At 37.8% G+C, this 25,973-nt stretch overlaps 3 protein-coding genes across 5 annotated transcripts; 2 read left to right on the top strand and 1 right to left on the bottom strand.

Annotated features, from left to right (window-relative positions):
- Window positions 1–3,320: 3,320 nt before the first annotated feature.
- On the top strand, window positions 3,321–13,810 carry cry1b (cryptochrome circadian regulator 1b). The gene is made up of 11 exons (XM_067502211.1): window positions 3,321–4,328; window positions 7,899–8,007; window positions 8,744–8,886; window positions 9,025–9,209; window positions 10,221–10,309; window positions 10,529–10,669; window positions 10,794–11,105; window positions 11,210–11,361; window positions 11,575–11,777; window positions 12,395–12,532; window positions 12,832–13,810. The coding sequence occupies exons 1-11, from the start codon at window positions 4,171–4,173 to the stop codon at window positions 12,909–12,911; spliced, it is 1,710 nt and encodes a 569-aa protein (XP_067358312.1). The 5' UTR covers window positions 3,321–4,170; the 3' UTR covers window positions 12,912–13,810.
- Window positions 13,811–15,250: 1,440 nt separating this feature from the next.
- zgc:153031 lies at window positions 15,251–21,382 on the top strand. 3 transcript variants are annotated; one of them, XM_067501951.1, is made up of 7 exons: window positions 15,251–15,415; window positions 16,342–16,391; window positions 16,624–16,729; window positions 16,868–16,994; window positions 17,406–17,521; window positions 18,070–18,166; window positions 21,251–21,382. In XM_067501951.1, exons 1-6 carry the CDS (start codon window positions 15,303–15,305, stop codon window positions 18,161–18,163), a joined length of 606 nt encoding a protein of 201 aa, XP_067358052.1. In that variant the 5' UTR covers window positions 15,251–15,302; the 3' UTR covers window positions 18,164–18,166; window positions 21,251–21,382. The 3 variants fall into 3 exon arrangements, with proteins under 3 accessions (XP_067358052.1, XP_067358051.1, XP_067358050.1); XM_067501950.1 differs by lacking the exon at window positions 21,251–21,382 and adding an exon at window positions 19,008–19,144; XM_067501949.1 differs by lacking the exon at window positions 21,251–21,382 and having other exon boundaries at window positions 18,070–18,917.
- A 173-nt stretch (window positions 21,383–21,555) lies between these two features.
- On the bottom strand, window positions 21,556–25,591 carry mterf2 (mitochondrial transcription termination factor 2). The gene is made up of 2 exons (XM_067501947.1): window positions 25,494–25,591; window positions 21,556–24,546 (listed from the first exon to the last, which is right to left on the bottom strand). The coding sequence occupies exon 2, from the start codon at window positions 24,519–24,521 to the stop codon at window positions 23,394–23,396; it is 1,128 nt and encodes a 375-aa protein (XP_067358048.1). The 5' UTR covers window positions 24,522–24,546; window positions 25,494–25,591; the 3' UTR covers window positions 21,556–23,393.
- Between the last annotated feature and the right edge of the window lie 382 nt (window positions 25,592–25,973).

Raw genomic sequence — 25,973 nt, 5'->3', positions numbered from 1 at the left:
TGGCTTCGAAGAATCAATGAAAGTCAATGATATACCTCATGTTAAGGCTTATTAATAAAAGTTGATGTAAACAATGAACAGTGCTTGTTTCATTATACAGAACATACTTTATCAAAAACTGAATTTCTCAAAACTTTGAAGAAAACAGAAATCCTTCAGGGGTTCTGGGTAAAATTAAAAGACAGAACTTACAGTGAATAATAAATCACATAGAGGCAGTTGCTTAACATAAACACGTTTAATGGACAAGTCCTCCAGAGTATCAGACTTTTCAGATATTTTCCGAGGGCCGATGTCTGATCGTAACATGACTCAAGACCATTAATAATAGATTGCATGCATAATGTATCCTTCTCTGTTCCTCTGGAGGGGAACTCATTGAAAAGATCTGAATTACTTTCAAGGTCATTTGCTGGGATCATTCACGTAGTCTGTAGCTGTTTTGTCTGTGTCTGTGGGATGTGATGAATCCTACGAAGTTTACATTTGAAGCCAGGATAAACACACGAGAGATTACAGTTTAAAATATGGTGAATTTAATATTTACTCTTAAACAACATAAAAATTGTTTTGGTGTAATGCTGAAAAAAAACAGGTCAGTGCAAACAAGTGTAGGTCCTGTATCAAAAATTACCCAAGAGTGGAAATAATTTAAAATGCTAGACAAAATAATTACCTCATGATCTGGAGATTGCTTATCTGTTGACTGGCGCTGAGTTTACATCTCAGATGCAGTAAGATTGTAGCTTCTGCATGTCACAGCAAGTGGGACCTCATTCTGGAGCAACAGTGAACCCTGGTGTTGTGCAGTCAAAACTGAGTTCATTGCCAGTGTGAAGCCATGTTTTCCCATAAGTTACACTAAATTTAAATAACTAACCAGAATTACATACTGTGTAGAGACATACAAATTTGATGGACAGATCTCCTGGTCCTCCTAAGTTGCAATCGTATTCATACAAAATTTTACAGATTGCCACACAGAACACTGTCATTGAAACCCTTTTATAAAATATAATAAAATAGGAGAAAGGATACCTAGGTGACCTAGCTTCCAAACATAACTTCCATCTCTAGTTTCACAGACAGTGAGATTGATTGTGTTTAAACACATATATTTATCTCACATACCTCACTGGTTGCTCTTTGACAGCTCAGTCCTTTTGGAAATAAAATCCTATGATGTTGAGCAATGAACAACAAAGCATTTATTGCTGTGTAATTTAGATATTCAAACTAACTTGGGCGATCTTTTATAATCCTGAAGGGTAATTTAATATCACACTTTCACACCTACATATGGTGCAAATTAGCCTTTCCAGCTGAGAGAATGCTGCTTTATTCAAATTTAATTTGGAAGGCACAGTGTGTCAGAGGGACCACAATTCACAATGGGGCCATGTTTAAAAAGGAAATATTTGTGGCAAAACACATCATATTCTGTATCAGCACAAACCAGTGTGAATCCTGTGGTGTCAGCATCACGTTTACAGCTGCATTGAAATATGTCAGCAACAACAGTGCATCATAAAAAGCTCACCATGACATTTGTATAGATTTTTTAATTCTAATTCCAATGTAGTCACCATCACTAGACCAAACCTTTAATACGTTATATTCAGTTTATGACCAACTACCAATAAAACTCATGACAGTACTTCTAAATCAGAGCCATATTATGCTGTATATGTTCTAATTGGGTTAGATAAATATATTAATATTACTATATGCTAATGTGGTAGACAAGGGCTACCTTATAAACAGATATCAGCATATATATCATCAATATGTGAGTAGGATAAGATTGTGTTTGGCTCAAACCCCTGCTGCAACAAGTGCAACATACGGACTGTTGTTTCACATTAGTCTTCATACTGTTGTGTTTAATTAGTACAATTGTTTCATATTTAGCTTATAAACAATAATAATAATAATAATTATAACAATATATACTTTATTGTAAATAGCACCGTCTGTATTTCTATCACAATTCAATATAGGATGTTGAACACATTGCTCAGTAGGGTACTAGTTATATTTTTAAGTCATATCAATCATTGAACAAAGCACTAAACAAAGAAAATAAAACCCTAGGCATAAAAATAAATCAGTCTTATTCTTCTTCTTTTAAAGCGATGGGAACGGGGGCTCTAAAAGTGTTTACAGTTCATATGAAAGCCTTTTTAAATACAATGCCTGGCTAAGACTACTATCTAGTGTCCGTTTGTAAAGCTATGCTCAATGGCAGGTTTTCTAACATGTTATTCCCAGTGACTATGGCCTATGACACAAATGCAGCATATTCCGGCCTATTTAAAAACAACACAGCATTGTTTAAGAGTAATCAAATCCTTGACATAAGTAACCAAAACAAACAAAAAATATATATATTTATGTTTTCAAAGAAACAACTAGAGAACATGAAAATGTCAGAAAACATGAGAACTTAGCACAATTTTTCAAAAGAAATAAGAAGGCAGAGAATTAAAAACTTCCACAGACATTACCAAACAATAGAAAAGGCTCCACCAACATCTGTGTTAGTTAGCAGGCGGTCTCTAGCCAAGCTGAACTCCCCATCAGATAGTTTTAATTTACAAGATCCTGTACATGTATTAACGTATAATAGTACATAAACTATAAATTCTAGTTCATGTTCTTCTCACTCTGGCTTTATGACATAAGAGAGCATGAACTGACTACACAAAGGAAAAAATATTCCCTTTTAGAAAATAGTTGCACAGAATGTGATTAAGATCAAAAAGGTTTTTTTTAGTTTTCAGTTTTTAAAATAAAAAAACATAATAAAAGAAATGTGAATGGAATATTGCCTAGTATAGTCTATGGAATGTCCTTTAAAGGGAATGCCCGGTGTACATGGAAGTGTCACATAATAACATGATGGGATCATTAGGAAAACCTTTAAATTTCTATCTAATGTTAGATATGAGAGAGAGAAATTAAAAAGTAAGTAGCGATACTGCCCAAAAGTTTTGGCAAACACAATAGAACAGCCAATATATTTTATGGTGAATTCCTGTTTAATAAAAATCTGTATATGATCAACCCTGGTGCAGAGTTACCAAATAGTAAGGTTACATATTCTCTCCAGTAGATTTATTATGACAACTTGTTTATGCAATTTACCGTGGCTCACATTGGCTACAGGCAAGGGTGGGCGGGGTTAGCTGTACACACGCATACCTGATTAAGTAGGTCTCAAGCCGTGTCCCGCCTCGCTGCGCGACATGTGCTAATCCGGGTACTTGTGGGCATGTCACGTAATTCACTCCAAAGCATCCGATGAGCTGCATTTATCAGAAATTTGCGAGATTTTTATAATTTTATTCCTTCTGTCTGAGAGCGAACTCTTATTTGAATTTAATGGAGAATAAGACAGAATGTTGACATTTAGATCGTTGTAAACAACCTTGAATGACGTGTAAGCGGGGGATAAGAAAGCACGTTAAGGAAACGTGACGAAAGAAAGGTTTCATAACGGCTCGTTCTGACCAATCCAAGCGCTCTGTTCGTCACCCGCGTGGTCCTGTAGGTGGATCTGTTGATACAGAAAGGACAGTTAACCTGGTCGACGACTTTATGAGTCGCTTCAATTTATACACAATTTTTTTTTATCGCGTTGGTGATTCGGCTGTGCGTTGACTTCGCGTAGACTAACGTTACATACGAAAACAAACTGGACACACGTTTGCGTTGGTAGTAGCTCGTGTTACATCGCCTTCACTCGCGCGTCGGCTGATAGCATACGAAAATAAAACAATTGAGCTAAATATCTCTGCTGTCAAACAACGGATGTTTTCTGGGTTAATTGCCGAAAATTGGTTCACTGTATCGTTGTTAGTAATTGACAAGTTGTGCTGATCTTTTTCTGCGTCTGCTGCGGTTACCAGCTGTTCACACATGCAGTCACCGATGTTCTGGACATTTACCTATGTGGATAAATCCATGGAGCAGGGTTAAGCTCAGACGAGCCATTAACACTACCCAACTACAGGTTACAGCAGGTTACATATATTTTGTCCCTGGATGTAAATGGACATTTAACTAATTTGCTACCAAACCAGCGTAAGAGGGCGCCTTTAGCTGTTTTTGGGGAACCTCTTCCCCTCACTCTGCACTCACCTTGGATAGATAACGAAGAGCGGCAAAATGGTGGCCAGCACTATTCACTGGTTCAGGAAGGGACTTCGGCTGCACGATAACCCGTCACTGAGGGAGTCTATCCGCAAAGCAGACACCTTGCGCTGCATCTACATCCTGGACCCCTGGTTCGCAGGGTCATCCAATGTGGGCATCAACAGATGGAGGTAAGGAGTGGGGTAAGATGTGAGTGCTGTACGGACTCAAATGTTTAACAGATAAGTTTATCATCACTTGCTTTGAACCCCAAATCTGGTGAAACCGTCCACCGACTTTATGAATATCTCTCAGTGCAAATATTGCACAAACAGAAATATGGAAGTGAAGTGTGGTTTTGATTAGACTGACAAATCCTGCACTGTAAAGGGATCAGAGGTCTAAATGCTTTCAGACTTTGTTTGGTGTTACTGCCCACATGTCCGTGGTCATTTAAATTCAATATGCTGTAGTGCATAATTTACTCATCTGGGAATAAATGGAATGAAGAAGTGTTGGCCTTTGTGAAGGCTGCTGGCAGAAAGCCTGATACCTGTCATGATGATATAGGTAGTTTTAACTACTTCCTCCTTAAGTCTGCTGCCCAGCCCTGAAGAGAAATGAGAAACTGCTGACAAATTGTGTCAGTGAGTTATGGCTATTACATCATGCCCACCACCAGCCTTGACCTACATTAAAACACACAGTGTACCACCCTACTTACTTTAGTCAGCCACTCCAATATTTTTTACATCTGGTTCATCACAGTCCACATTGCTTAGATTTCTAAACATTGTGAACTGGTCAGTACTTTGAGGTTGCTGCTGCTGTTGTCCTGTTTACTGTTCATGTGTGGAGTGTCTGTAAAAACAATCATTAAAAATTATTCATATGTAATGGCAAATGTTGAAGAAAACCCAAGATAGCGAATGCTAGTTTTACAGTATCAAAATCTTGAATGGAATGAATCACTGTTCATGTTTATAATGCACCAGAATTTTTTCTTGCAACAGTATTGATTATAAGATCATTTCAAAATTTAAAAGTTAGCAAGGAGCTAAGGACACCAAGCTCATTTTATGAAGAAATGGCAATCAACAAAGCTTGTTTTTTAGGAATCTATAAACAGACTTAAAAGGCAGCTCTCTTCAAGTCCTTGTTTGTATGAAGTTATTATACATATTTGATCACTGATCTTTAAAAATGTACAAAAATGTAAAAAAGTTGCACATGGCATGTTTGGAGTAAGTTCAAGTTTGTTGTTACTTTAAAACACACATGCGGTGTTTCCATACCAATTTATTCTGTTTCCCACCCACTCGACCACTCCACTAATTTTAGTTTTATAATAAATATAAATTATAATTTATGTTTAATAGCTGTTATTGCTACTGTAATGGCTAACTTGGTTACCCTCCAGGTATAAATTTGGTTGCTTTGTGTTCCATGATACAGCCTTACAGGGCCTTGCCATTGTGGCATTTTAAATTAAATCCAGACAGTGTGTTGTTTTTTAAAAACAGTTGTTTTAATGTTGAGTTATTAGGTATGGAAGCCTAGAACAGCCAATGGATGCTGTTAGTTTTTTTGCCATTATCTCGTAATAAGATCATTATCTTGAGATAACAATATAATTTCACGAAATACAGTTGGTTCCTTAGTGAATATATACTATTTGATGTTTAGTATGACTTTGTGAATGTGTTACTATAATGGTTAGTGGTGAGAGTATTTAGATAAACAGTGCTCCCCTAATCTCTCATATCACTGTCGTTCAGAAAGAGCAGCACATGCCAGGGGCACCTTTAAAGGCATTTTTCAATTGTATGTGTTTTCTTATTCTGACATTATTGTGATCACCTGGAACACGTCCATCAAGTTAACGTTCTGCCCCCCATGGCTCATGGACAGCGCCAGTGTCCTGCAAACATTGATATATTGATAATGTGCCCTGCAAATAGTGCACAGGATTTGCGTGTGCCCACCAGCTGTGGACCTTGATTAAATCATGGTAAATTATGCCATGATTATAAATAACCATTCACCTCAACACATATAACTTGGTTTACTGTCTGTTATTTCAAAGGAACAGAGACACATTACTCCCATACCTTCAGACCCTCTGTCTTTGTAATTTTTCAGCAATTCATATTTTATTCTGAAAATACTTTACAGCTCTTTTGACGGTGGGATTTTACAACATGAGAATGTAGAAGACTGATAAAGAATTGGATTGATGTAGGCTAATAATAAACATAGATTGTTTGTTTGTTTGTTTTGGATTCAGAATTCAGAATAAGACAGATGAAAAATGCCCTTAAAATTGGACCTGGCACCAGCTGCTCTTTCAGCACCACAGTGATGTGGAGGTCAGGGGAGTTTACCTAAGTTATCTTAAGACTTGACCACTAAGGGAAAACATTAACACTAGGGCTGCACCTATTGATTATTTTTTCGATTAATCTATCAATTATTTTCCCAGCTGTTATTATTCACTGGGTCACCCGTGGAGAAAGACAAAGACATCACCTAAAGTATTTCACAATTGCACCAGTCTATCCTGAATAAAACTCAGGATTTAACAAGAGTTCGTACTCAGCAAGAAACATGTTGCTGTTTATGATAATTGCAGCGGCACAGAGTTATTGAATCCTCAAGTGCTTTACATCATTCTGTCTATAGATTCCATGTTCAGTCATTGCTAAAAATGCTTACTTTTCATTGTTTCAGCTGCATATGAAAAGTGGCCAGCATTCTGTATCCAAACAAGCTCACATCTAAGCATCTATGAAAAGGACTGGGCTTCAGTGAGCCTGTAAACCAATCAAAGCCTGGGACACTAACCCACAACTTAACTTGGTGGTTGTTACAGCCAACTAATGGTGTACTTTCCCTGTGATGATGCAATTATGTTGTAGCCAATGAAATAATGGTATCAGGGATGCATAGTTTGCAGGCACCCTGTAAAAGGGAATTTTGCCTATTTTACTGCATATATGGGGCAGCACACTCACCAGGCGCACACAGTAAGCACAACTTTCCGGATTCCACATACAGTCATGTTACTTCCTATTTACGAATCGTTGACACACATTACTTTAGTCATAGATGTATTTACGTAATTGATTCAGTTGATGCATCACCCCACCCATAATTAACACAGTCATACGAAACATCAAACGGCCTATATTCACTGTTAAGCCAAATCACAATTTATTACACAAACTATACAGGATAAGCTTTTGATATGACCTACAAAAGCTGAGTAATTTGGAGTTTGCTAAATTATCTTGTTATATCGAGCTAACTGCACAAATAAGGGAGATGATAGCATCCATGGCCTCTCTTTACTGTTACATTTCACTATAAAGCTAACTTCAGTCGCATTGACCATTCTGTTCCAGTAAAGGTTATTAAGCCCTGGAGCCTGTATTGCAAAGATCAAATTAGATGGTTAGTCTGCCAGTTAAACGTGAGGCTCATTTCTAACTGGTTTAGATTACCATGGTAACTATGCAACATGACATGACTTCTTTCAAATGATCAGACCTGTCAACCTGTCAGAGAAAACCTGTCAACAGTCTGATGATGACTGAGCCATCAGTTTACAGGAAAATTAGAATCAATGTTCCCACAGGATCCTAACTTTAGACTAGAGCTAAGAAGGTGATAAACAGCAATTCTTAGTTGCCAAGTTACTTCAGTTGTTTTTTTTTTATAAATAAATAAATAAATAAAATTTGTTCTTCTTTTTGTTCCAGGTTTTTGTTGCAGTGTTTAGAGGACCTGGATGCCAGCTTGCGCAAACTCAACTCCCGTTTGTTTGTCATCAGAGGACAGCCTACAGATGTCTTCCCTCGTCTTTTTAAGGTGTGAGAAAGTTAGAAAAGCGTAACTAAGTTTGGATGTGATAAGGTCTAATACTGTCCTTTGCTGTGCTGTATATGTAAATAATCTATTAAAAGTCTCTTAATGCAGCAACACAATTTGCAGCCTTTGCAAGGTCCCTCCTGAATGATTTCATGGACATTAACCATGGCTATATATAAATATTTATTTTTTCATGTAAACATTTAAAAAAAAATAATACTTTGATCTAGAAATATTTTTTAAGATTGACTAATAACTTTACCTCTTGCTCATGATATTTGAATCAAAAATAAGATTTATTATTAAACGACGCCTTCACTGATATTGAACTTGCTTCTTTTAGTTTGGGTGGTACATGTAAATAACTGCCACTAACTTCCCTATATTTAAATATTTCTTTTTCTAGCTGAAAATCACCTAGAAAAATTGCTTATACTATGAAGGTTGTAATCATGGTTAACCTGGTTTTATAGAGCTCCTCCAGATGACATCATCTGAACTACTAATAAAAAAAACTTCCTCAGGGTGACGTCATCTGGAGGAGTTTTTCAGCTAGAAGCAAAGAAATATTTTAATATAGGTAAGTCAGAAAGAAGTTTAAAAGCCAAAATGTACGTTTATACTCTAAACTAAGTTTATTGAAAGCAAGTTGAAATTTGGCGAAGTTGCCCTTTGACATATGTCAGTCTGCTTTTTATTTACAGTACAATATTGTGTGCATTACATTCTTCTTCAGGAATGGAAGATCACCCATTTATCTTATGAATATGACTCTGAGCCATTTGGCAAGGAACGTGACGCGGCCATCCAAAAACTAGCCAGTGAGGCTGGTGTAGAGGTCATTGTGCGGATTTCACACACCCTCTATGATCTAGACAAGTGAGTGACTATCAGTATTAGTTTAAACAACTGCCCTATTGTAATAAACTTGTTTGAAAGCATGTAGATCCTGACTACCTGCTCTGTGTGTGCATAGGTTTTAAAGTATTCTCTTAAAATAATATTTCTTACTTAAAGGATAATAGAACTCAATGGTGGTCAACCTCCTCTTACATACAAGCACTTCCAGGCCATCATCAACCATATGGATGCTGTGGAGCTGTCTGTAGAGACAATTACATCTGAGGTCATCAAAACATGCTCCACACCCATCAGCGAGGACCATGATGACAAATTTGGGGTACCCTCCTTAGAAGAGCTTGGTAAGATTCTAAAGTCCTTTCCAAATATGCACAGCTTTTCTTTAATCTGACTGCATCTGAACATGTCCGCTTCATGTCTGAACGAGGACCCTGGTTATTTTTCTGTAAAAGTCTTGACCGCAATCTTACTAGGTTTGGCCTAGTAACACTTACAGTGCACATTACTTTCAGAAAAGGACAAGTCTAAACTGCATCTAGTAGCTGTGCACATCAAATCAAATAAAAATTTCTAATTAAAATGGTGAATATTAATACTGAAGAAACAAGTGTCAGCTTTAAAGGATAATTTGGTAAGGTTTTTTGGTTTCTAAATATATCCTATTGTCCACAATCACCATACACATCCTAAAGCCTGCACTGAATCCTCTCTATTCACACATCAGCCAGACACACCACCAGACTCCCCTGGATGATATTTTTCTTTAATATTATTATTTATAAATAATGTTGTGCCATATGGTCTGATATATATTATATCAGACACGGAGGTGATATAATATTTACAAAGGCCAGGCTGCAGTTGACAAAAACAATAGAAAAATAGACTAGTGGCATGCATGAACATTTTTTTTCACTGGTGAAACAAAACTCAACATCTTTTAAAATGATTGAAATTGAAGTGAGGAAAAATGAAAGAGCCCTGGGCCCAAAGCATAGTAACTCATCTGTCAAACATGATGGTAAGAAAGTTTGTGAATGTTTGGCTGCCTCTAGAAGAAGAATGGCGTTTATTGATGATTTCATTGCTCACTTCTCCACAGCATAAACGTGAAGATATAAATGAGATTTTTCTGTGGTAAATTACGTGCAAATGCACCAAAACCGATTGGATGACATTAAATAGTTGAGTAGGACAACAATCCATAACTGACAGCCGAAGCTGCAAAAGAGCTTTTCAGAGTGAAGAGTTGTTTTATTACAGGTTAAATGTGCTGATGCAAAGAGCCTGAAGAAGAAAAAAATGAAAAGGCTAACTGTCCAGTTCCAATTCTTTTTTTGTTTGTTTTTTAGGTTTTGAAACAGAAGGTCTGACCACACCAGTATGGCCAGGTGGAGAAACAGAAGGCCTCGTGAGACTGGAGCGGCATTTGGAGAGAAAGGTAAAAGAACCTTTTTCTTTAAAAACCAAGGAATAAAAAAAAACACATCTGTCCTTACATTTGTCCACAGACATCACCAGATAATTGTGGACACCCTGTTTATTCCACTCACATCCAGTGATTACACTCCACCAGTTGCATGCAATATCACAATCAAAAGTGTCTTAATTTCTCTGCAACCTTTGTTGTAGTTAATGCTGACTGAGCATCTTATTGCAGGCATGGGTGGCAAACTTTGAGCGCCCACGTATGAACGCCAACTCCCTGCTGGCAAGTCCCACAGGCCTCAGCCCCTACCTGCGCTTTGGATGTCTCTCTTGTCGTCTCTTTTACTTCAAACTCACTGAGCTGTACAGAAAGGTATGAATAACTACAGTGACACATGCAGTTATTCCAGTTAAAACAAAACAAAAGCGGTTAATTGATAACAGATAGATGATGAACCAGTTAATTCCTGTGACTTCTGTGTGCCCCCTACTATCAGGTCAAGAAAAACAGCACCCCACCACTTTCCCTGTATGGCCAGCTGTTGTGGAGGGAGTTCTTCTATACAACTGCCACCAACAACCCCTGCTTTGACAAGATGGAGGGAAACCCTGTGTGTGTCCGGATCCCTTGGGACCGAAACCCAGAGGCACTGGCCAAGTGGGCAGAAGGACGGACAGGATTTCCTTGGATAGATGCCATTATGACTCAACTGAAAAATGAAGGCTGGATCCATCATTTGGCGAGGCATGCTGTGGCCTGTTTTCTCACCAGGGGAGACCTCTGGATCAGTTGGGAGGAAGGCATGAGGGTAAGAGTAGAGAAAAAGATATATCAGTTGTATGCATATGGTAATTCAGAGAAAAGTTAGAGTAAATTAAGGTACATATTTGCTGACAACATGCCAATGTACAGGTCTTTGAAGAGTTGCTGTTGGATGCAGACTGGAGTGTAAATGCTGGCAGCTGGATGTGGCTCTCTTGCAGTTCATTTTTCCAGCAGTTTTTCCACTGTTATTGCCCAGTGGGATTTGGAAGACGCACTGACCCCAGTGGAGACTACATACGGTCAGTCAAGATTTTCAACTTGCGTCAGTTAATATACAAATACTGGTCTTTCATAAGCTGACAGTGTTGTGGTTAGTTAAGCCCTCTGCTGTCAGGGGCTGTCAAATATTTCTGTAGTGTGCTCCATTCATTTGTTTTATCTACATGTACATCATGTTTCACCAAATGTTAAACTGTCCTACGCATCTTGAAGATTTCTTCCTCTGCTTCCAGGCGTTATTTGCCCGTATTGAGGGGTTTTCCATCCAGATATATCTATGATCCCTGGAATGCCCCAGAGGAAGTGCAGAAGGCAGCCAAGTGTATCATTGGGGTACACTACCCCAAGCCCATGGTGAGCCATGCTGAGGCCAGCCGAATCAACCTAGAGCGGCTGAAGCAAATTTACCAGCAGCTTTCCTGCTACAGAGGACTAGGTAGGGACATGATTAACATACTAATAAAACTCACACATACTTTTAATTTCATCAAATGTTTTTTATATCTAGAGTGCTGCCTGTGTCTTTTTTTTGTTTTCCAAAATAAAATAAAAAAAATAACCATGCAGTGCTTCTACCAAAAATGGTAGAATAATTACTGCCAGATTGTGTTGTGTCTTCAGAACAAATCTCTCATCTCTATATTGTAATCAGAAAGTGTTACTGTATTACTGCTGCTATTTGAAGCCTAAAAGGTTTCAGAAGGTTATTATTTGAAACATAATGTCATATATTAACCTTTGCAAATATTAAATGTTCGTGCTAGTGTCAATTTTGCAACATCAGACTAGAGTCTTAACAGTTTGATGTTGGCATTGTTTTGGCATAGCCTCAGTCTACAGTTAGTGTCAAATGATTCCTTGACCTCAGAGCAGAAAATTCATAATTTTTTTTCTCAAAAAACTACCATACAAACATTATCACCAGTCAGCAGTTGTTTTAATGCTTTCAGCATTAAGGTCCTATGGGGTTAAAAAAACATATTTACTTAATGTTCATCTTTTACTCAAACAAGTGTACTCTTGTAAATAAATAAAAATTTGTTCCATTTTCAGGTCTGCTGGCAACAGTACCTTCCAATCCCAACAATGGTGCAAAAGGCAGTGGTGTAGCAGACATCAACACAGGGACCAATGAAGCTCCAGGAGGATCTTCTAAAGACCCATCCATCAAGGGAGGGACATCTCAAACAGGTACACATGTTTGCATGTGAATTCCCACATGCAATATAATGTACAATGCAGACAAGATACTAAACATTTTATTAGGTTTTATCTGAATATTGGGCTTTAATACAGAACACAACTGAACTGTTATTCTGCCATAAACACCAGGGATAATACAGTGTCTGCCCTAAGCAAGTTGCTACACTGTGAATGAAGTGTATCTATGTCCCCCTGTTGATTTAATTTATCCAAAATGTATTCATTTACAATTTATAATGTATTTTGATACAAAATTAATTTATTATATTTGATGTATTTAAATGTAGAAAGAAAGTCGACACAGAAGCGGTGCCATGAAGAAACTCCACCTGAAAGCAGCCCTAAATGCTGGAGGCAGAGCAAATAAGCTGCCAAAGGTGGATGTGAGGAGTCGTATCTGTAGTTACCCTGGTAGCACCCTCTCCTGCATCGCCCTCAGCTAATAGAAAGTAAAACCTCCACTGTAACTGATATGTGGAGGAAACAAAATGGTGGCATTGGGTCAAGCTCCACTGTTAGATTTTTGTCTCGAGGAACTCTATAAACTACGTATTTGTAATGTCACACTTCTCAGGAACAGAGGGGGGATAAGAATAAATCGTATTTGAGAAGAACCAACTGCATGGTAAAATAAAAAACTAATGTACAAAGTCTTCACATCAGGATGTTGTGAGGCCATCTTGTTGTCTTCCACTGCAGTATATCACTGCACATGTAATGAAACAAACTATCCAGTAGACTGTTACAGCATAACTTGTGAACTGAACCTTTTGATTATATCCTGTGTGCTCAAGCCTCTTGACCTTTATTGTGATAATGTAAAAACCTGAAATATGATTGCATCTTGGTGAATCCTGTAAATCATTGAAGAGGCTGTGGATGACTTTGGATGATATTTAAAGACCCCAGATAAAACACAGATTATCTTTTCTGAAAGTTTTTATATCAAGGATATGGAGTCAACTGTCATGAATGTACATAATGTAAGATTTGGAACACAAATGTTGGTATGTACACTAGTAAATAAAAGTAGGGTTGGCACTAAAGCAAGCCTTATAAAGGCTGGCCAGTATTTTACAAAGATTTGTTTTTGATTTCAAACTTTTGTATATTTGGCACAGCTGTTTTGTAAATAATGTTACCAACTCAAACGTTTTCCCAGGAGTGCATGTGCATTGCTCTCCTATATGATTGCAAATCTATTATTTTTGTATAAAGAATGACAAATTCTAACTGTATTGACATGACAATAAAATACAAAAAACATTTTTGTATCTTTATTTAATTCATACAATAACATAGCTGGGATCATGTTGCCCACAACAATGAATAGCTTTTTAAAAAACTGACCCTCCTGTTTGTCATTTTGCATCACTTGGGATGGGAGAGGAAATGTCTTTTTCATTGATAAATGAAAATTGATCTCATGCAGACATTTTGATTTAAACAAGAAAAAGGACAACATGCACCTTTAACTACGACTGTATTACACGGAGGTGTTGCAGGTCCAGGGTCCTTGTTTGCATGTTTGCACTTGAGATTCTAAATCTGAAGAAATGAGAACACCTTTGCCCCACACAAATGTCACACAAACCTGAGTTTAGGCTAACAACAACTTATCCTAACTTTAAAATTAACTTAATTTTGAAGCAATCTGGATTAGAATTTTGAAAACAACCAACAGGGGATCCACAAAAACTTCTTTCTTATCCTGATGCTCAGTATGAAAAGCAGACATATTAGACAGTACAAATCATTCACCTGTCCATATGTTTTTTCTTTATTACCACTTTGAATGACAGTCAAATTATCTCTATGAAGATCTACAGTATACATATATTAAAAACCCAATCAGCATTTGTGGCAGCAGAAAATTACTGAACAATTATGGAGCTTATTAAGATAAGTGAAACCTGAAAAAGACCTAATCACCTATGCACTGTGATTGCTACCTGCCGGGTAACAATATGCATTGTTTTTATTTGTTTTGTGTGTGTTTGTTTTGTTTTAATTCTGCTTTTTATTCACAGTAAACAAACAGGGTTTGTTTCTTTTTTTGTAAGCCTGGGTCAGGAACTCATATTATCCACTATTCAAAGTAAATAGTAAAACAAGGGCAAGTCCAGGTGGTGCCAGTTTTTTTTTTATTGACACGTACCTGTGTGAACTTTGAGCGAAAGAACTTGAGATAGTGTGTAGCTTATCACATAAATGCCTGTAGGTTGTACCTTCTATCCTGTTATTTTTTTCCAGCTACATCGATTGTCTAGTACAGTAGAAAAGTGTTTGGTGTTGACCTCTTTGCGGAAGTCATTAATATGTCTTAGATTCAATTATTTAATTACTACATTGTTTTCACTATTAAAAGATCATTCGTTTACTTCTTGCAGGTTTTTGCGGTTTATTTTGAATTCCCTACAAGACTTAACATGTGCTTATAGATCTTTCACACCGTGTAAACTAAATTAGAGACGGTGTACTATACATAATATGTTTTTGCCATCACTCATGTAATCCTCAAAGCCCCTTGTGAGTGATTCACGTTGCTGTCTGATCACACAGTGTATTGACACTGCGTCGGGTTGTGGGAAGAATTGGGCTTCCAGTGTCCAGGATGCACTCAAACTCCGCCGTGTCCAATGGCAGCTCTAGGGCGGTGGGAGGGTATTGTAGGGTTCAAACCTCAATAAATGTTCCACCCTTGCAGACGTAGTTCCTGTTGTGGATCCGAGTCGCCAGTCTGCAGGTTCTGTGTGAGATGGAGATGGAAAAGAGCCGGAGCACAGTGCAGAAGAAACCCATTCGAGTCATTGCAGCTGTTTGCAATAACATGGGGATCGGGAAAGATGGAAAACTGCCCTGGGATTTACCGTAAGAGTGAAACTGTTAGTAATAACCTTTGTTATATCCTATAGGGTATATATCGTCGACAGCCCAGTTATTCTGATGATGACAGGTTACATAACATCTTTAGACTTTACATCACTGGACCTTCATTTTGAAAGTTTACATGTGTGCAGTAAGACCGTCAGGCATAAGTCCATGGGTTATTTCTTTTTTCCAAATAATCAACTGGTCCAAAGTGACGCGTGAGAATTATTACAAAAACGTTCTTATATGTGCTCATAGCTACATTTTAGAGTCTTGTAACCCATTTAATAAATAGTTTTAAATAGAGGGATTTAAGTATTATTTAGGACTTAATAAGGGAACTTTAAGTATTTCTTAATGTCAGAAGATATCAGAATTCTCATAAGTGACTGTTGATTCTTTTATTGATAAAAACACTTCAAAATTTTGTTTTGAGTTATATTTATTTTTCACGGTGCCTGTAAGCAGGCCTTGGACTGGTGCCCTACTGGGACTGTACAAGAAAATTGTAGTGTTAAATTGAGCATATAATTTAACCCATATAATGGGATATTGGTCTGCACTTATAAAGCACTTATTGGCACTCAAAGCACTTTAAACTGCTTCTTATTGACCCATTCACACTCACGATCACAAACACATGGGGGAGCTACTATGCAGGTGGCCAACACTCATCAGGAGCAACTAAGTTGGGTTCAGTGTCTTGCTCAAGGACACTTTGACATGTGACCAGAGGAGCTGGGGATTGAACCAACAACTGTGAGATTAGTGGGCAACTGCTCTACCTTCCTGCACCCCAGTCACCCCCTAGTTTTTGCATCATATTGTGACTGACTTACTTTTATATCTTATTTGGGATACTATTATTTAGTAACAGCTGATTGTTTTTGTTTTTGAATTACATTAACAAAATGTGACTTTCCCAGGTCTGAGTTCCAGTACTTTCTGAACATGGTCACCAGGGTGTCAAGCCCAGGTATTTTATCACTCTTAACATCACTTTATAATACACCTCAGCATATTATTCATACATTTCAAATCGGGATGTTTTGTCTAGTTTTCAATATTATTTGCTACTGACTCAATGCATTTGGTACCTAAGTATTACTGCGTTTTGACCCTCAGGCCGGAAATATGGGTCATCATCAGAGACACAAGAGCCACAGTTTAATTGAGATGTGGAGCTTAGTGCCATGTTTTTATTTCAGGAAAAATGAACTTGATGATCTGGGGGAAGCTGTGCTGGTATTCTCATCCACACAATATGCTCCCTTTGGACAATACCCTACATGTGGTGCTGAGTACCACACTCAAGTAAGTCATTTCCCTTTCTTTCTGTCTTGCTAATAAACACATACAGCGTCAACAATGGGAGAAAGAAACTTTAGGGTCATTAGAAAGGAATCTTATACTTTCACTGTTAGTTGATCTTGTCTATCTTTTTTCTCATAGCACAGTTCCAGATCATGCCCACTTCCTGTGCAAAGACTTTGAGAGTGCTGTTCACATGGCTACAAAGATCCCCCTTGCTAACCTAATAGAAACCATATGGATTGTGGGTGGGACACAAGTTTACAAGGTAAACTGGTTTTAGCATCTCATTGTAATAAGGTGGAGAACAGGACAGGCAGGTTTAAACCAGTCAGGGATTCACAGGCTATAGGTGCCGAAACAAGGATTCCTACACTGTCACACATAATTGGGATGTTGCCTCATTTGCAATATACTTGAAAGTCTGAAACAAGAGGCATATCTTGACATGGACAGGTTATCTTGACATGTTAAAAGTGTAAGCAATAAAACTACAAATGGCTGAATTCCATTTAGCTGAACTGGTTTTATGGTCCCCCTGTCATGGTTTACTGGAACACTACACTTTAATTGATCACACCCCAGAACAGCTGATAATTAAAAATTGTTAACTTTAATGTGAACTATTAATAGTGTCATTGTGACCGAATTCTTCTTCCTGCTTCTTGTTTGTGACCAGGACGCGTTGAAGCATCCCTGGTGTGACTTGGTTTACCTCACAGACATCATGGCTGATTTTGACTGTGACACTTTCTTCCCCGAGTTTGACAAAGAAACATTTAAATTGCAACAAAGGTGTGTGTTTATCTCATCCTCAGACTATTGTGGTTCTGATCTGGTTCAGATCCGTGGCCCCCTGAACATCTTCTGATGTGCATTATGGTCCATTAAACATCATAATTGTTTTAAATGCATAGTTAAAGGTTTAAACATATCAAGCATTGTACCGCCCCAGGAGAAGGTGATTACAAAGCTAATGTCAGCACTTTGTTTCTAAGTGAATCTGCTGACTTTGCTGGTCAGTAATCTCACAGCGAGCCTGGCTGAAAAGCAATGTTGCTTTAATCACATTTCATTTGAATAGTAAACAATGTTTACAAAAGATTTATTCTTGCTTTGATTATTTGGTATTATGATTGATTTTTATCATAATTGTTGACTGTTATTGAAGAAATCTGTACGTTTTGCTGGTTTTGTGAGTTTTCTTCAATAATAAAAGCCAAATTTTACATTATTCAATGTTCTATCCCTGGCTGTTTATATTATTTTATTATATAGCCTATTCATTTTATTCTGATATTCAGCACTCTAATTAATATATTTTTCTCTTTTTTCCATTTAAGATTTCCTGGTGTAACAAGTGAAATTCAAGAGGAGAAGGGGATTAAGTACAAATTTCAAGTATACAAGAAGGAGATTGGTGATGACTGTAGATAACAGGTACAGAAACAGACAAATATGACGTTATCAGAAAACAGTCAAAATGTGCCGTTGCTCTGTGATTTTTCAGACGTGCTGCTAAAAACCAAAGTTCAGCAAACACTGTAACATGGAGAATTCCAGCTAGTGTAAGAATGAACCTATACTCTTCTCTATTGTATGAGAAACTTGAAAACACTGTGAACGTCAGAAACTTTAACAGCAGTTTAGTTTTTCTACCTGAGTACTTACTGTATGTGTTTTTAGTCTTTTTTATTATTTTCATTTGTTCTTTTTGGCAACAGGTTCTATAATAATAATAATACATTTAACTTATATAGCACATTTCAAGGAAATCAAAGAGGCTTAAAAGATGTTCTGGAAGGAAAACTTTCCTGCCACCCTCAGCTGTCTCTTTGTCACATCTTGTCACCATTTCCATCTTGTCCTCCTCCTCAGCAATATTGCAGCTGCACAGAAATATACTTGTCAGTGAGTCAGTTAGCAGCCTACATCAATGACAGCCTGCACAGTCACAGCAGATCTGCTCCTTTCTAAGAAACATGACAAATACCATTTTAGAAAGTGATCAGAATATTATTTGACTGGTTTGCTTTGATACTGAAACAAATATTTTTACTTATATGGATATATGGAAAAATGTTACATTGTTTAACTTTGATGTTGTTGACATTTACTGGTGAAGATTTTTACCCTAGTTTTATGTGAAAGCCTTTTAACGAAATTAAATATATAATTAACATTTTAATAAGCAAGTACTTGACTTTTTCTGGGATAAAAAAAATTTATAAAAATAAAATTAAAATAAAAAAATGTTGTATGTGATGCCTTTGACAACTAGGTGGCGACAAAACAACGAGACAAGGGACAGACAGCCAACCTTTACACTGCCAGTATCATGTCCAGATTCCACCACCAGCTTCTTGTCAAGGCATTTAGTTTTATTTTATATCACACACAGGGCAGTACCTTTCTCAGACAGGTTTATAATAAATACATAATATATAAAACACTCCGTATTTATTCTGTAAATAACTATCTTCAAACCTAATTGGTCAGCATTTAATGTTCTTAAATTTGCTATGAAATCACTTGTGTAATGACAATAGTTCTCTAATGACAGTTCCCAGCTTAGTTGTCTAACGGCAACTGGACAGACAACTTTCACTAGATCTAAAATTTGAACTCACACTCAAGGTGTGGCATAGAATTGCAGTCCAGCCACATTGTTTATCTCCACTCTATTTCAGTGAGTTTGCTTTTGTTTCCACAACAAAACATGAACTACAGAGAAAATATTTGCAGTTCCCGGCTTAGTTCATCTCAACCACCATAACCAGAGAAGAGGTTTGATTGGTTGTCTAGGTTGAGTAAAAACACTTCTGTTATTGTGCAGCGAGATGGGACTTTGAAGCTGTAGTTTATCTGAAAAAATTCAATTGACATATGTTTGTCTCATTAAACTCACAATAGAAGTTAATCTACCAATAATATAGCTAATCACAAAATGAGAGCCGTTACAAGTGACTAAGGAATTCACAAAGTTGCATATTCCAGAGATTAAACAAAGAGCCCTTTGTTACAAAAGATGTTTTGAATTGTGCTAGCAGGTAAAACGTAGGTGTGATTATTGACTTTGAGGATAATAACAATGTACAAACCCTATTTCAGGAAACTGCTTGTAACACACACACAAACACACATATATATATTCAGAAAAAGTTAGGGATATTTGTCTTTCAGGTAAGATTTATGGTTCATGATACACGTGATATTATATCAAGAAAGTTGAGCATTTAAGTAGAATCATGCAATGGTAATTTCTTCATGTGGGTATACTATAACAAAAAACATCAGTGTCTCAATAACATGTAAATGGGTTAGTCATCATATTGTTTTCATGATGTCAAATTGTGAAGAGCAGGATGAAGAGGGCTGTTTAAATACAAATTGTCATTAAACCAGAACATTTAGGGGTCGAATTATAGATTAGACAACTGAAAAATTGAACGATTTGACATGTGCATTGAAAAGTTTAGAGAAAGTTAAATTAAGTTCAACTGTAATAGTGGATTTTAGGTGCATTTTGAAATTTCACCTGAAAGCTGAATATCCCTAACTTTTTGTGAGTACACACACACACACACACAATCCTTGCATGTACTTTTTATTTACATTTTATACAATTTGCCAGGTAAGCCATTATAGTGAGCCACCAGGCTCAAATCAAGGAGCCTGTTACATTTGATTTTAACAAGAACAGTATTCTGACTGTCAAGGACACATAGTGACAACTACTGCAGTAAATGGTTGATAACATTATAAAATCAGTCATAAATGAATGATTTTGAAGATGGAGTGATACAGCCAGTGTTAAAATCCCAACAGACTACGCTTCACCACAAGTTAAATTACAAGTAGTGACAGATTAGTCTATGTTTCAAAGTTGCGAATCTCAGATGCAATGTTCAATATATAGAAAGTTATTTACCTCTTGTGCGTTCAACATCCATCAATGTGACATTTATTTTCCTCCTGCAGCATGTACAGTGTTATTTGTGTTGTGTCACCAGGGTGCTGGTAGGTTTCAGAGACAAGTAATGACAGAAAAAGTTTGTGGTGTAGGTGGGAAGGAAAGTTGAGCTGGGTGCACACACTGATATTCCAGATGCAAATGTTTGAATAAGCTAAGAGCAGGGTGGAAACGACTTTTAGTCTGTTTTAAAATACTGTCATTTTAGCCTTTCCTAGTAAACATAAGATTTACATTGGTTTGTTTTATTATTTAAAATAATTAAATATTTAAAAAATATTTATAAGCTTCTTTCAAAGAATGTACTTTGAAACAAGCGTAACTCACACAAACTTCAAATAAGGAATATTTACTGCAGCAATGGGCATACATGCTCTGGATTCATGCTGGAAATCATAGCTTTTAATTGCAGATGTCATCAGTTTCTGATGAGGTAGGACCCCATAAAAGCAATATGTTACGCTAATATTAACCAGTGTCATGCGTGAAATGAAAAAGTACAATTTATGCTCCCTCGTATTAACCTCTCTGGCTTGTCTGTGTAATTCAAGAGGACAGCACAAGATGACATGGCAGTCAAAAAAGGACAAGAGGACATTGTAGAAGAAATAGAGGTGACTTGGATTTTTACAGCTGAGGCCTAGGTGTGTCCCTCACCTTTATAGAGCACTATTAACGAGACTCAGCCTTGCAACATGATGCCTTAAAGAAATTGTCACAGATACGTGTATACAATTAGTCATCATCTGTACATCAGCTGTAGTGCACTTGAGGTACTGTTGTAGCGCTTTGAGGTTCCACGTTGTGAATGGAAAATGAACTCTAGTGAAGCATCCATCTGCTGAGTTCAAATTCATTACCAGATGCACTCACATTCACATCATCTGCCCAGTGGCTATTGCCATGACTACGGGACCATGCTGAGTGATGAAGACAGCAGCAGATGGGAAGTGGAGTTGTTAACATATACACCTTCCCACTCCTCCTCGTCCTCCCTCAGGATACACGAGTTCGCTCTCTCTTTGTTGCGACCCCCATCGTCCATAAAATGACAGCACGAGAACCTTGAGGCATAAAGTGGCTTCGTGGTTTCTTTTGCAGTGAAGCTCACTCCTATTAAAAGAACCTCTTAAGCATGGTTTAGGGGCTTTTGCTCGCTTCCAAACATTAAAGCACATTCAAAACAAGACAGCAACTGTTTTACTGTGCTACAATCTCTTGGTTTAGACAATGCTCAGTTCTCAAGCCCAAGATTGTGTATTGATTTTGTGGCTCACATGAAAATAACTGCGGCCACTAACCTTAAAGCAGTTCCGTTACCTTCATAAGATATATACAGACATGAAAACCTTATTAATAGAAGCACACATATTGGAAGATCAATTTTGCATAAAAGACTGAAACTCAAATGCTTTTTGAATAGATTGCAGAGTGTGCTCAAATAAACCACTTTTAACCCAAATCAAAAGAACTACATTTTCCTTCCCACCCTTTAAGAAAAAAAAAGCTCATTGTGTGGCTGCATTTGAATTCATTTGAAATGACAATGAAGTGACATCTCAGTAGCGAAATAGCTTATAATAAAGTGTCTCCATCTGTAAAGTAACAATAAAAATCTGAGACACAGTTTGATTTCCTCCCTGAGGGGAACAGTCGTGCTGCCAAGAACATTGTGTGAAAATGAGACTCTTGCACAGGCAGTAAATAAAATGTGTTGGAGATCTTTGTTTGTCCTCAGTTTTACTCTGTAATACATTTGATAGACCTGTCAGCACGTCTGTCATTACACACTAACGTCATGCAGCGTTTTATCACTTGTTACTGTGATAACTTGTAAATAAGATATAATAAATTATTTTGTTGGCAAGGGACTACAAATTGTCACATGACATATTAAGATACCAATACACTTGTCTCACTTTTTGATATCACTCTAAGAAGTCATTATATACCAGAACTCATCTTTTCCAACCTTAATTCACACCTGGATATACTGTCCTGCTTTTCATAATGCTACCACCATACTCCCCAAGAAATAGTGTGTGATCACAGGTTTCTACAAGTGAGAGTTTTTACTTTGATACATTCTTACATTTAGTGTTAAGATTCACACTAATTAGAGCAAAACCACAACTTGAAAGAGCTTTGTCACACAACTCACGAGTATTTTGTTGGATTTTGATTAGTTTTGAGAAATTTTGGAAACTGGATGAGAATAACGACAAATTTTCTTCCTCTTCACTGTCAAGATTCACTAAAAATCAACGGCATTCGGCTTGTCCCTTCAGGGGTCATGGGTCCCTTCACACAGCAGTGTGTGTTCCACACGTTGATTTGGCATGACCTTTTTACGCTGGATTTCCCTCCTGCCAAAGGCCTCGCATTTTATCAGGGCTCGGAACTGACACCAAGGTGGCTGGGTGGGATTCAAGCCACGCTGCCTTCTGCATCCCAACCCAATGCTCTACCACTGAGCCACCAGGCCCCCTTACTGTCAAGATTCACTGTCAAATTCAAAATGACACCCTTGTAATTTGTCACAAACATCTGATTATAAAGTAAATGCCTGAAGTGAGTGCACCTTTAGAATTAAGATGCAATAACCTGATACTTGGGTTCATACTGTATAAATAATCAAAAAAACAGTTTATATCCAGCAGCTTTAATCCACTTGTTAGAACACCGCATAACATGTCAGTCATCTACTTGCAAGGGGGCAACAGGGTTAAAAAGCGGTCTCTCTCTGTGTATTTGTAATTTTCCACAGCTCATCTCAAAATCCTTCTTAGTGCCATTTAAGACCTCCAAACTTCCTTTCCTTATGTCATAACCATGTGCCCGCAGTCGCTGGATCCGGTAATTCACAATCTGTGTGGTCAATTCCATTACAGTTGGAGTCTCTATGATTTGAGACATACTGATTCCAGCACTTAGGAGGCCCTTAAAGCGCTCGGCCAAAATAGATTCAGAGTAGTAAAGTAACGCTGGGCAAATGAGGATGATGTCCCGCAGCTTTTCGTCAGAGCAGCCCATAGTGTCCTGGGAGTATTCTAGGGTACGACACATGCTATGTGGGTTCAGCTCTATAACAAATCCCCTGAGCTTGGAGAGAAGGTGGAGGAGCTCTGCTGTACTAAAGCCCTTGTCTTTCAGAAAGAGCAGGTTCTGCCTCAGCACATTGGGGTGCTTAAGGAGAACATAGGGGTTCTGGCTCAGCAGTTTCTGAAGCCAAATCTTCATGTTTGCCTCTTGTCCCCCGAGCTCCTGGTAGGCCTGTAGAAGGGTGTGCACCATGACCTCATTCTGTTCTATTGGTTGGCTGAAACTCTGGGGAGCACTAGCCATTAGTTTGGAGATAATGCGCTTGTTGATGTTTAAGCTCTGAAAGTAAGTGATGTTGTTCCGTTGGTTGTCATGGTAACTGGAGGACGTGAAGAAAGAGGCTGGAAATTTCTCAATAATACCAACCAGTTCCTTCTGGTTTGGACACACTGATATCCACAGTTCCTTCTGAGCCTGCATCTGGCCTGGGTGACAAAGAACCGCCTCAGGATGAACAGCAAAGATCTGAGCAATTGTGGAGACTGAGGCTCCCATGTCCTTCAGCAGCTTGGCAATTTCTTTGGCGTAGGCTGGACTCTGATGAAGGACCCAGCCCTTAAGTTTACGGATCCTCTGTATATCCACAGAGTGATCATAAAGAGCCTCCACTGTCTGCTGGTTCTCTGCCGAGTTCAGTGTTGTATATAATCTGAGGTGTAAAGATAAAGCTGTAACACGTTGGCAATGGAGCCACAGCGATGTTGTGATTAGGCGCAACATTGAGACAAAACCCTGAGCAATTATCCTAAGAGAGTGAGAGAAAAAGGAACAGTAGGTGACAACCAAACAGGCAGCTAACAAACCTACTTACTAAAACCACAAGTTCTAGCTTCTAAAATAGAACACAGAGATATTTTATGACAGCAAAAGCAGAGAATTGCACACTCCCAAATATAAAATGCAATACACACGATAGCAACTGTGGTCATGCCCTGTGAGGTTAGAGCTCTGGGCAGGCCAGACATGTCCTTCTATTAGGACAGGTGAGAAACCATTAGGACTCTCATTATATTCTTTATTTTGTCCCCTAGTAAAAACAAATTAAATGGAACCAAAAATATTTGTTGAAATATGTTGGAGACAGCAATTAACGCTGCTTCTCTACCAGAAAACCGTGACACTCTTACCTGTATTATATTTAACTTTACATACTGTTTATCTAAAGGTATTAAGGCTGTTAAGACATTGTTAAATTGACTCTTGGCTTGGGATTATCCACTTGTTGACTTTTCTGTGTAAGTAATAACACTCATTACAGCGTTGCTTTCGAATCCCAAGTTACATTACAGCAGGCAATTTTTATTTTGCACAGCCAGCGCCAGATTTTTCATAGTGAAATATGGCAAAGAGTGAGCCAATTCGTCGAGCCTCCGAAACATTAGATACGATGGTTGATCCACTGTCAATCACAGCTGGACAGCATTATCCAGGTATATAAACCTTTAAGAATAACTCATATTTTTTTGGACTAGCGTTTAACATATTAGGTGGTTAGAATGCTAGCTAACTGCTAGAAGAAAAAGTAACAGACACGCGAACCTAACACCACTGCACATCGCAAGAAGTCATGAATTAACTTTGGGATTAGCATAATGTTGGACTGAGGTAAGGAAATGCATTTAAAATGTAGTAGCACAATGATCTCAAAAGTAGATGTATTTTTAATATATATCTCTATATTGTTACAATTACCTGCAGCAGCATACACAGGACGTGACGTTTTGTTATTTCACTGATTTCTTCTTCTACAGTTTTGTCTTGTTTTGACGGCGACATGCAGTGGCGGTTTATGGTACTACAACAAGCCAGAACAAAGACCCATCGAATACGACCCTGATTATACCCCGAATATGACAACCCTCACATCAAAAGTTACATTTTGATGTCACACTTGGTCTTAAATAGCCTTGAGATTTTTCAAGTAAAAATATTTTATATTCAGAATGCTGAAGCCTCTATGTTGAAGTGAGTGTGGATTTTTATTGACTCACTTTGCTTCCGTCTTTTCAAGGCTCTGCTGCTTTATTGCAGTCCATATGTCCAGTAATTAAATAAATTTGGCAAAAATCTGTAGCTCAAACAGCAGTTGGTGTGCCTCCAAACCCTGCAGCATACGGGGCTCTGATGAGCATAATCAGCGCTGCGCTGAATTGGACTTAGCACACTGAGAGT

Source organism: Channa argus, chromosome 4 (genome assembly GCF_033026475.1).
Source record: "Channa argus isolate prfri chromosome 4, Channa argus male v1.0, whole genome shotgun sequence".
Lineage (NCBI taxonomy): Eukaryota > Metazoa > Chordata > Actinopteri > Anabantiformes > Channidae > Channa > Channa argus.
Note: the sequence above shows the minus strand (reverse complement) of the source record. Positions and strands in the feature narration are given on the sequence as shown.